Source organism: Arvicanthis niloticus, chromosome 7, assembly GCF_011762505.2.
Source record: "Arvicanthis niloticus isolate mArvNil1 chromosome 7, mArvNil1.pat.X, whole genome shotgun sequence".
Classification (NCBI taxonomy): Eukaryota; Metazoa; Chordata; class Mammalia; order Rodentia; family Muridae; genus Arvicanthis; species Arvicanthis niloticus.
Window position 1 is genome coordinate 29,546,282 of NC_047664.1, and position 11,892 is coordinate 29,558,173.

Here is an 11,892-nt window from a genome sequence, read left to right on the forward strand (position 1 = left end):
AGACATCTCTCCTATCCCCATGGTGGTGATCTGATGCTGGGTAAAGATAGTCTCAATCTGATTCCTGTACCATCAAGCTAATATTTTTCCCTTTGGTAAAGAGTAAATATCAAGAGTAAGGTTGCAGTGGGAAATGTTTCTTTTCAAGCTTGTATCCCCAGGTGAATACTTTCTAGTCTTCCACTCCTCCCTTGTGTGCTCGACATCTTCTTTAGGGAAAAGCTTCTCTTTGTTGGGTAATTGTGGCATATCCCTGTCAATCTTTGAACACTTTCTGACTCTCTAACACAGAACATTTCAGTTCCATCTTTGTAGTTTACCTGCCTTGCCTGAGTCAGCCGTATTCTCAGGGCCCCTGGTTCCTTTCAATATTGAATGACACCCTTCTGGGAGCTGCATCCACTATAGCCACTGAAAGTCACTCAGGTGCCAGCACACCAAAGTGTCATGGCTGCAAGCCCATTTTTCTCAGTCAGTTCTAGCTAGTATACACATGCATACATGTATGTTTATACATGGGCAATTCATTTGGATTTTAAAAGGAATCAATAATTGCTGGTTTTCTACTCCCCAGGCTGTTCCTCCTTCGTGACAGCCAGAGTAATCCAAAGGCGTTCGTACTGACACTGTGCCATCACCAGAAGATTAAAAACTTCCAGATCTTACCTGTAAGTACCGATGCCTTTAAATCTGTCTCCCTTCTGAGTCCCCTGGTTCTATATCTAATGCAGTTTCCAATTTAAACATAACAAGCTTACAGAGAGGAGCCGATGGCTTCAAGTCTAGGGAAGCAGTTCTCAAGAGTCTCCAAGAGGGAATACTGCTGAGAGGCCACTGTTACCGAGACCTCAGCTTATATGAAACTAAGTAGGAGTATCTAGGTCTACTAGACTCTTGCAGCAGATTGGACATCGGCTCTTTTCACCACGGGAATGGTCCAATCTGAGCCAATGTGCCTCATGGCTGCTCAGAATATAAAGGAACTTGCTGATGGTTAAGTGGCTCCCAAAGGAGCTCATGTTCTGCCCACTTGGTCATTGGATCATGAGACAGTTCTACCTGTGGTCCATTCCACTGTGCCACCACAGACCACCTTCCTCATCCCCTTCGCTTTCCCTTTTAAAGCACAGAAATTAAGACTGTCTGATGTAGTTCAAGTCTCCCTGCAGTGCCACAGGTTATTCCCCAAGATCACCTTCTAACATGGCAAGTGTTTTTGTTTTCTGTGTCTCCACAGTGCGAGGATGACGGGCAGACCTTCTTCACTCTGGATGATGGGAACACCAAGTTCTCCGATCTGATCCAGCTGGTTGACTTCTACCAGCTCAACAAAGGCGTTCTGCCTTGCAAGCTGAAGCACCACTGCATCCGCGTGGCCTTATGACCTCCTTGCCCACTCACAGAGGCTGGAGGCAGCAACACTGGAACGGAGAAGAGAGGCCTGCATGAGGGTGAGAACACACAACACCTACTCCCACCCAAGGACTCAGAACAACATGGCTTTTTGATCGGTACCAACCGACCTACATCAATTAGTTATTGGACTTCACAAAGATTTGCCGCTGCGGATCAAGCAGGACCACCTCCCCCTGCGTCAGCTATTTAAAATTGGGGGAGGGAAGAGACCCAGTGCAAGTGTGGGAAGAAACTGGAATGATGATTTTGATTAGGTCACGTAGGGTGAAAACCGCAGAGAAATGATTGGAAATGAACTCTTGCCCTGGAATAACCTTGACAATTCAAACCGCGATGTTTACTTTTTGTATTGATCACTTTTTTGCACTCCTTCTTCGTTGTCAATGTTGTACTCAGCCTATGGTAGGAGAGGATGTTGTGGCTTTGCAACCCAGATGAGACAAAGAATTTTTGAATTGGCAGGCTTCAGCCTACAAATGGGTCCCCAAAGTTTTCTAGATGGCACCCTGCTCTCTGCAGGTTACGGCAGTGTGGGTTTGGCTCCTACATTATAGACACCCCAGTCCTTCCCATTATACTTGAAAAGCTTTTTTTTTTTTAAACAAAAAATAATAAAATAAAAGGTGTCAACCGCAGTTGACACCAAGCATGTTTTGTGGACGCAATCAAGCTGCCACAGTCTGGTCATCCTTGTTGTTGTGCTGACGTCTGGTCATTTATTATTAGTGTGTCTCGTTCTCCACAGTGCTGGAGACCTCATAACTTTGGAAAACTCACTGTTCCCAGCACAGCACAGCTGCATGACCTCAGCTTCAGACTGATGTCAGCCAGCCTTCTTGGAACACATTGGTATTCATTGTGGATGCCACACAGTCCATCTGGGGTGCCCTGTGCCTCCCATTTTTTCATAGCCGCCCACTGTTGTAGAATAATCGCTGCCTTTACCCTCTGCAGTAGCCTCAGTCATTTCAGTTCTCCCACAGGGGTGGGATGGGGTGGGGGGGTGGGGTTAAAGGATTGAAAGAGAAAAATGCCAACTTGTTGGCCTTGTGCTCTGTCACTCTGAGCATCTATGGTGATAAAGAGAAGGAAACACTGCAGAGGCACAGGCATAGGCTGGCTTTTAAGTCTTCGCTTGATGACCTCTGCACCCTACTGAAAACCCCCTAAGCCAGCAGGAGCAGGGTATGCAGAGGCTCTGCCTCTGCTGGCTTAGGGTGAGAAGTACCTCACAGTGGTTGTGAACATTGGACAGATTTTAGGAGCATGATGTTTTGCCTCCTCCTCTGAGAGAGGAGTCAGAAGGTGGCCGGAGTTATCATTGGGTCCCCTGAGCTCCATGGAGGACTCTGTTGTCCCCTTGATGATTTATCAGGCATGAGAGTAGCAGACAGGACTCCCTTGAGAAACACACAGACAACTGTGGTGAACACATTTTCTTTCTTGACACCACACAGGAAGTCTGCTACATACCTGAGCTAGCCACTAGATTGCCAGTCCCGACTCATTGAAGTGCTCCCCAGGGAGCCACTTCTGATTTTGCTGCGGTTGACGGCATAGTGGAAGATAGATATGACAGCGCTTTGTAAAGCAGACCAGCAGTAAGCTGGTCCACAGGATAGAAACACTGTAGTTCACAGACCACGCAACCGTGTTTCCACGAGATGTTATTACAACAAATGAAGAATTTTTTTCTTTTTTTTCTTTTTAATCTTTTTTGACTTTTTTTAGTTAACCATTTTCTTATGCATAAGTGCTCAATTGCATTTCTCTTTCCTTCGCAGCCAGTTAATCGTTCAGTTGACAATGAGAGAATTCTCAAGTTCATACCTGGCAGCAGGCTCCCACTGATCTTCCCCTTAGAAACAGATAACGGACATCTCAGTTTTACCATACTCGTTTCTTTTTGCTGACTTAAGGTCAGAACTTTACAAACAGACAGTAAACAACCCTAGGGTTTCTTTTTCCAGTTTACACAGACCAGTCCCCACAGTACATAATCCTTGTCTCTTTGCCTCCACAGTAGAGCAGCTAGGATGTGCATCTCATATTTATAAGTATGCATTTTATTTAAGAGGAAGTACAGGCTTGACTCTGGTTCACAATTTTGTACGTAGCTGGTTTGACGTAGTATTTTGTACTTCCCTTGCCGAAGTGAATTGTTGAAGGCTGCAACCCATCCATGCCTTGAGTGTAGCAGACTTCAGTGGCCCCGAGCTCGCCAGCCTTTGCACAGGCAGCTGGGAATTCCACCTTAAACAGCTGGTCCCTAGGTTAGTGGGTACCCAGCCCCCCTAATCAGAGACTGAAGGACAATTGACTTTTATTTTTGTATTTAATTGACATGAATGTAAAGGGGACAGCTCAGGGTTGTTTTGGAGCCTGTTTGACTTTGTAATCTCTGCCTGTGATTTTCTTTTCTAAATGACAACTCCGTGTAACCACCTGGACTAAGTTGAGAAGGAAAATGCCAAATGCTTTGGGTTTTTAGCGTTTTAATAGGGTAGACTCTGTTATATTATTAGGTGTTAAGAGTTCCTGAACGTGTTTTTTCTCTTTTTTTGTTTGCTTAAACTTTGAAGAAATGTGCCTCAGCTTAGATGTTTTGTCTTCTCCTTTCTGCACTTAAATACCTGACAGTCTGTCCGATCGCTGTGCCTCCGAGGGCGCTACTAGCTCATCGTAGATTTGTGATGTCATAGTGCAAAATGCAGTGACCGGAAAAATGACCTGACATGTAAACATTTCAGGGAATGCAGAAGGTGTTAATTAATAGACAAAACCTTTATCCCGCGTGCTTTGCTTCACTCTGTGCTATATAGCTCTTTGGCTCGTGAACCTACTTGTAAACTTTCAGGTATTTTTGTACAAATAAGGGACTGATGTTCTGTTTCTTGTTATTAGAAATAAACATTAATAAAGCGTTCTTGGTGTCCTGTTGTTTTTATTTCTTACGCCGATATCTAAAAACTGGGCTTGCGTCGGGTAAGCTCAGTGGGTGAGAGTAACAGCTGTGGGCACAGGAGAATCAGATCCCCAGTAACTGTGGAAATTAGACAAAGGGTGGAGCCCCTCAGCTAGGCCAGCCTCTACCTGTCCTTCCTCCCCACAAGAAAGAATCACAGGCTTGGGCTGGAGAGATATGGCTCAGTTGGATAAAATGCTTGCCACACAAGATAAAGATATATGTTCCAACTGCGTGGTGGTATCAGCACATGCTTTTAACCCCAGCACTCAGGAGGCAGAGGCAGGCAGATCTCTGACTTTGAGGCTAGTCTGATCTACACAGTGAGTTCCAGAACAGCTAGAGCTACACAAAGAAACCCTGTCGAAAGAAAGAAAGAAAGAAAGAAAGAAAGAAAGAAAGAAAGAAAGAAAGAAAGAAAGAAAGAAAGAAAGGCTATGAGTTCTAACCTTAGAACCCACAGAAAAACAAGTGGTGCCACACACTTGTAATCCCACACACAACCAGACCCAGGGCTCCCTGGCACCTAGTTCCAGATTAAATCAAAGAACCTGTCTCACAAAGTAAAGTGGATGACACCTGGGGAATGACACCCAAGGTTAACCTCTGGCCTCCACACAAACAGGAACATCCTGTTCATGGACACCTATATACCCAGGACAATGTACAAGCATACTCAAGGAATCACAAACCTTGGAAGGTTTCAGAGAGTCATATGTCCACAAAGTTTAACAAAACTCCTCCAAAATTCTCATTTGATGAGGCATTAGCACATCAAGGACCTATCTAGGCTTTCTTGTCAAATAGGAAACTAAGAGGCCTTATAAAGACAACTCAGCAATTAAGAGCACCTGGGAGCTGCTCTCCCAGTTTGGCCCCAGCATTGACAAGACAACTCACAACCACCTATTAATTACAGTTCCAGGGAACCAGATGCCCTTTTCTGGTCTCCTCGGGCACCAGGCATGCACATGGTATACATACATGGGACCAAAACATTTACACATACAAAATAGAATATATTATTGAAAGGAATTGGCAAATTAAGAAAATGGGCACACTCTGGCTATTGCTCACTGGAGGGCTCCTTGTCTACATGCCTCCTCCACAACCTACCTCAGTCACCCAGAAAAAAATAAATATTGTCACCTGCAGAGTTTGGAAGACTTGCTCATTTAATTTAGAGCACGAGTCCCTAGGATTCTGGAGATGATTCAGTGGATAAAGTGCTTGCTGTGTCGCACGAGGAACCAGAGTTTATGTCTCCAGAACCTAAATAAAATTCAGGCAAATGCACCAGCTCTGTAGTCCCTGCATGTGTAGGGCAATGACAGAGTCTGTATGACAAGCAGGCTAGCCAAACTAGCCAGAATTTGTGAGCCCTGGGTTCTGTGAGAAACACGGTTTCAGCAAACTTAAGTAGAAGGTGATAAGGGAAGACAACTGATGTCTGCTTCAGGCTTTGTCATGCACCACACACAACGTTGAATCTGCCTTTGCTATAAGCTCCCCTCACAAAAACAAGCAAATCTCAAAAGCAGGGCAATAAGGCACCACACCTCCATCCTATCATGACAAGCACTGTTTCACAGGTCTGATAGTTGGAGCCAAGGGGTATATGGCACTACCAGACCAGTTTCAAATTTACTTTGGTCACTTCAAATAGGACAACAGAAGCCAAACATGGCACACATGGGAAGAAAAAAAAAAAAAATCCTCAGAGCACAATGTGAACCATGACATCACTGCTTCATAAGTGGTTAAAGTATATCTTCTGTGTCAAATGGTGCACATACCTATAATCCTATAATACCAACACTTCGGAGCAGAGGCAGGAGTACAGTTCTGTCAGGGCTAGCCTTAGCAACAGAGGCCAGAAGACAGCTTGGACTATCTGAGCCTGTTTCAGAATGTATTTTTTCAGTGACCATAAAAACACTAAAGTAGAAAATTCAGTCACACGACTCTGTACATTGGCACTTAGACCTCACTCTTAAAGATTGGGAACAAACAGTAGAAAATGCGTCATAAAAAGTATTGGTCTTTGTCTCAGTGCATTTTCCATTACGGTGATAAAACACCATAACCAAAAACAACTTGGGGAGTAAAGGGTTTATTTCATTTTACAGTTGTCCATTATGAAGGGAAGCCAGGGCAGGAACTCAAGGCAGGAACTAAATCAAGAGCCATGAAGGAACTGCTCGCTGTCTTACTTCTAGCTTGCTCAGTTTGCTTTCTCACACATTCCAGAACCACTTGCCCACGGATGCCACTGCCCACAGCAGTCCAGAAAACACCCCACAGACTTGCCTACAGTATGATAGAGGCATTTTCTCAGTTTGGATTCCCTCTTCTCAGATGACTTTTTGTCAAGTTGACAAAAAAATTAACCAACACAATTGACTTCTTTTCACTTTGAACAACCTCATCACTATCAACCCATAAACTTTCCTTTCTTATTTGGCCCCAAGAATCCATGTTAATATTAATATCACAACATAAAACAAAGCAGAACTTTATAAAGTCTTTAATACTTTAAAAGTCCAAGTTCTATTTAAAAAAAAAAAAAAAAAAAAAGGCTCTTTGAAAGTCCAAACTCCTGGGGCTACAGAGATGGCTCAGTAGTCAAGGGCACTGACTGCCCCTTCCAGAGGACCGAGGTACAAATCCCAGCATGGCAACTTACAACTGTATGTAACTCTAATATCTGGCACTCTCACATACATGGAGGCAAAACACCAATGCACATAAAATAAAAGTAAATAAATGTTTTAAAAACTTTTAAAAAGTCCAAACTCTCAACTGTGGGCTCCTGTAAAATGAAAAATAAGTTACATACTTTTATTCTAAGAGGAGCGAACCAGGACATAATCACAATCAAAACAAAACCAAAATTCAACAATATAAGTTAAATCCTGTAGCTCAAAGTCGAGAATCTGGGAAGCACCTTCACAATGACCTCTCCTAGTCTCTCATACTGCCAAGTCTCAGCTGTTCTCCATGAGCCTCCATGCCTTCAACATCAGGAGTACCTAGGAGACTTACACATTACAGCTGCCAGTATGAAATGTAGCCTTGGTACTCTGTAGACCACAGCTTTTGTGTGCTAATCCTGAAGAAATAATTTCAAAAGATTTCACTTCAATGATACTAGTCTCCTCTTAATGCTGATTTCCTCTTAACCATAACTGCTATCTCAGCTCCAGCTGACCAGCAGCAATTGTCCAAATTAAAGCAGCAGTTCTCAACCTGTGGGACATGACTCCTTTAGGGTCGAACCAAATGACCCTTTTACAAGGGTCACGTATCAGATATTCTGCGTATCAGATATTTACATTACAATTCACAACACTAGCAAGACTGTAGTTAGGAAGTAGGAACAAAAATAATTTTATTGGGAGTCACAACATAAGGAACTGTGTTAAAGGGTCGGCATTAGGAAGAAGCATTAAGAACCATTGCAGTAAAGCAAAGGTTTCCCTTCAGTGGTCCTGATCTCTTCTTGATCACAGATGATTCTGCAGCTCTAGCTGACCACACACTACAACGGATTACTTTAAATCTACCACACAAACTGCCCTGCTAGAGTCTTTGAGAGAGTTTCAAACTTCCTTCTGAAGCTTCACAAGCCAGGCCTCCATTGTCCGACCGTTTTCGAGATTGTCTAAGCTCCCACAATAGTGTGTTAAGCTCTGAGAACTCAGTGGCTTTTCCAGGCCAAAGTTCTTAACCTGCCTACAATCAGCACCTCCCTCCCACCCGGTGCCCTAGGGGGTGGGGTAGGGAACATGGTCAGATCTGTCACAGCAATAGTCCTGGTCCCAGTATCAATTGGTGTGATAAGCCTCAAAGCATGACCAAAAGCAACATGGGAAGGAAAGGGCTTTTTCAGTTTTACAGTCCCTCATGAAGGGAATCAGGGCAAGAACTAAAGCAAGCGACCATGGGGAAACACTGATTACTGACTTTCTTGCTCCTCCTGCCTTGTTTGATTTGTTTTGTTAATTTACTTTTGGTTTTTAGAGATGGAACTCTGTAGACCAGGCTAACCTCAAACTCACAGAGATCCATCTCTTCACCTCCCTCTGCCTCCCAAGTGCTGGGATTAAAGGTATGCACTACCGCCGCCCGCCCGGCTTGTTTGCTTTCTTAAACAACTCAGGACCACCTGGTCTGGGATGGCATCACCCATGGTACAATCCTGAGACTTGCCGGAGAAAAACCAATTTCACTATTCTGAGCCACATTTAAAGCAAGCTTTATTAAATAAATACTGACCAAGAGATTGGTCAGAACCACTCCCTGGAATTTTCCAGCTGAATGGTCCTATATATAAGCAGTGGCTTACTTATAAAGAGAAACCTATAGGCCATGGTACTTTCCCATCAGGCTTTGGTTGCTTTTTGTTATTTTTCCAGAACTACACCTCCCAGTATTTCAGGAAGTTGTCTGGTCCTTTGGCAGGTGGAGCTTACAGGTTAATTTTGAGCATTACAGATAAGCCCTCCCACATCCGTCTTGAAAAAGCCCCACAGACTTGCCTATAAGCCAATCTAATGGAGGCATGTCCTAGGATGACTGGTGACCGGAGCAAACAAACTAGCTAACTAACTAACTAACCAACACAGGTTTTGTGTGTCATCCCATCATCCACCGAAGCAGTGAGGCTGCTATCAGGGCCCTGGAGATCCAGTAGCAGTAAGATCAAAGTGACCAAAGAGAGTCATGCCACCAATCTCAGCCCCAGAAGGCATCCTCAGGATAATGGCATATTTTGAGAAGCCATGAAAGACTATGCACAAAAAAAGGCAGTTGATATCATTGTCTTTTTCTGATAGATTGTTTCCTGAACACAGGATACACCTTCCAACTATAGGTTTGATTCCTTGGACTAACTCATGTATTACATCTGGGTGTTTTGTTATTGTTGGTTTTTGTTTTGTTTTTGTTTTGCTTTCATTTGGTTTATTTTTAAAATAGTACTAGGGATTAAACCCAGCACCTCGTGCATGCTAGGCAGGCACTTTACCACTGAACTATTTTCCCAAGCCCTTAGTTTGGTTTTAAAGAGCTCAATTGTTTGTATGTGGGATCACTTTTCCCTGTTGCTCCTGGCATCTGCTCTTCCCAAGTCCTTTGGTACTCATGTCCGTTCTCCTCTCTGCTGCCTCCTCAACTGCTCCTTGATGTTGGCACACAAAATAAATCAGCAAGCTCTGTGACAAAGGGCTGTGTGGATAGCTCAAGGCGATTATAACTGATCATCTCATTAAATCCCCTCTCCCACACATGGATTCACACCTTCCAGATGGCTCTCCTGAAAGGCTTTCCAATAAATTTTACAACCGGAAAAACATTTTTACTTGGTTTTTCCATTGAATATTAATCAAATGTCATTTTGGAGGCTTGTTGTTTGAAATAAAAGTTATGGCCAATTCTCTTAGTAATAAAATCTGTTGGAATTATAGCCAGACTTTGGTATCCACCAGTCTCAGTAGATTTAACTAAGCCTGAACTGAAACTGTTGCATTGTTGCTGATGTGTACGCTCTAGTTAGGATCATAGAATATTTATAGCCTCCCTTTCCCTTATTCCCTAAACAGTATAGAATAACAACTATTATGCAACCTTTACATTATATTAGGTACTATAGGTATTATATTGACAATATTAAGTTCACAAGAGCATATATTTAGGTTATATACAGATATGATGCCATTTGGTATATGGGACCTGAGAATATACTGATTTGAGTATGTGCAGATTTGTTTCATCTAGAGGACATATTGTAACCAATCCCCCACAGATAAACAGAGACAGTAGTGCATGCTTTCTCACGTACACACTGAGGTCTGTGAGGGGTGCAGCACAGAATGCTGAGGGAAGTTGAGTCCAAAGGTAAGCTCTGGGTCAGAGGGAAGATTCATCTGGAAGGTAATAAGCATTGTGAAGATGAAGCCAGGTGGTGGTGGCGTGTGCCTTTGATCTCAGCGCTTGCAGGTGGATCTCTGAGTTCAAGGTCGGCCTGATCCATAGCACAAGCTCCAGGACAGCCAGAGCTGCACAGAGAAGCCTCATCTAGGGAGGAAGGAAAAATTGTGAAGATGTGTGACCCTCCCTTCACCCCCCCCGGGGGGGGGGCTGTTAGTCACAGGCCTACCAGGACAAAGGGAGCAGAAGCAAGGGGCAGGGTACAAACAATCTGGCCATAAGGTTTGGACTTTCTTCCAGTGTGTTTCTTTTGGGAGGGTTACAAGTGGGAAGGGCTAACTGGTCATAACATAGTAGCTAATTATCACAGGGTGGGAAGGGGTAATCAGGACTTATGTGCTGAGTCATGCCATGCTTTCAGGAAGCTCTGTGAATAGCCATCATCTAGATATGGTCACACATTTGTGCTTACAGACACTCTTCAGAGAAGATCAGGCAGAGAAGAAGAAGCCCCGAGTCCTCCCTTTTGCACTGAGCTCAGAGAGCCTATCTGGACATGGTAGACTGCAACCTTAATAGCAGGTTCTTCCAACAAAGATGGATGTGACCATCCAAAGATGGATGGTCTTAGACCTTGTGTGTTCTGTCCAATGATACCACTAGCCCATAGAACTTTACACATTTCAATTTCTACTAATTAGATAATAAAAGAGGCCATGGTGATGGCCACATGAGTCAAAGCACTTGCTGCATCAGCCTGGTGAATTCCATTCTGATTCCTAGAACCAATGTTTAAAAAAAAAAAAAAAAAAAAAAAAAAAAAAAAAAAAAAAAAGTGGATGTGCTTGTGCCCATCTCCAGCACTTCCATGGTGAGCTGGGAAGAGGAGACAGACGAATCACTTGAGACCTATGAGCCAGCTAGCCTGGAAAATGGGCACATAACAATGAGAAAGGCTGCCTGAACACAAGGTCTAAGCAAGAAGAAAGGGCTCTGCCTTTAAAACAAGGCAGAAGGCTTCTCAAGAAGCCACAGGAAAGGCTGCTGAAGAAGAGGTTGGAGGAGTTGAGCAAGAGACACTGCTTCAAAAATGAGGCTCGAGGTGAGAAGTAGAGGAAAGGCAATGCCTCCAAACAAGGTGGGGGTGAGAATAAGAGATACCCCCCAAACACAAAATGGCACCCCAAAGGCACAAGACAAGAAAAACAAGAGACTTGGACTCAAAACAAGGTGGAAGGTGAGACCCAATCCCTGAAAGATGTCCTCTTGTGTTTACTCACGCAACATGAGTATGTACTCGTGCACACATGCAGACAGACACACACACATACACACACACGCACTACACACACATCATAAGTAATTAACTAAAACCAACATAGTAGCGTGCCCCTGCACTCATGCCTCGAAAACAGAAGATTACAAGATCAAGACCAAGAAATAACCCTGCCCTCTGCCTAGAAAGAACCCAAATATATAAAAAGAAAGCTTTAGCCTCTCGATTTCCCAGCTGTGTTTTAAGTTCTGAGTAGCAAGACAGAGCTAGTGGCTGCTGCAGAGAGTACAGAGAGCATTTTTAT

General features: G+C 43.7%; 1 protein-coding gene across 4 annotated transcripts in view; it reads left to right on the forward strand.

Moving 5' to 3' along the window:
• The window catches only part of Grb10 (growth factor receptor bound protein 10), a 106,055-nt gene extending 101,713 nt beyond the window's left edge, over positions 1 to 4,342 (forward strand). For 3 of the 4 annotated variants that reach the window (XM_034508655.2, XM_076938110.1, XM_034508657.2), the window contains 2 exons: positions 575 to 668; positions 1,238 to 1,537. In XM_034508655.2, the coding sequence (XP_034364546.1) occupies positions 575 to 668; positions 1,238 to 1,384 (241 nt within the window). In that variant the 3' untranslated portion in view covers positions 1,385 to 1,537. Of the gene's footprint in view, positions 1 to 574; positions 669 to 1,237 lie in introns of all 4 variants that reach the window. The other variant, XM_034508656.2, reaches the window with a different exon arrangement.
• Positions 4,343 to 11,892: the final 7,550 nt, after the last annotated feature.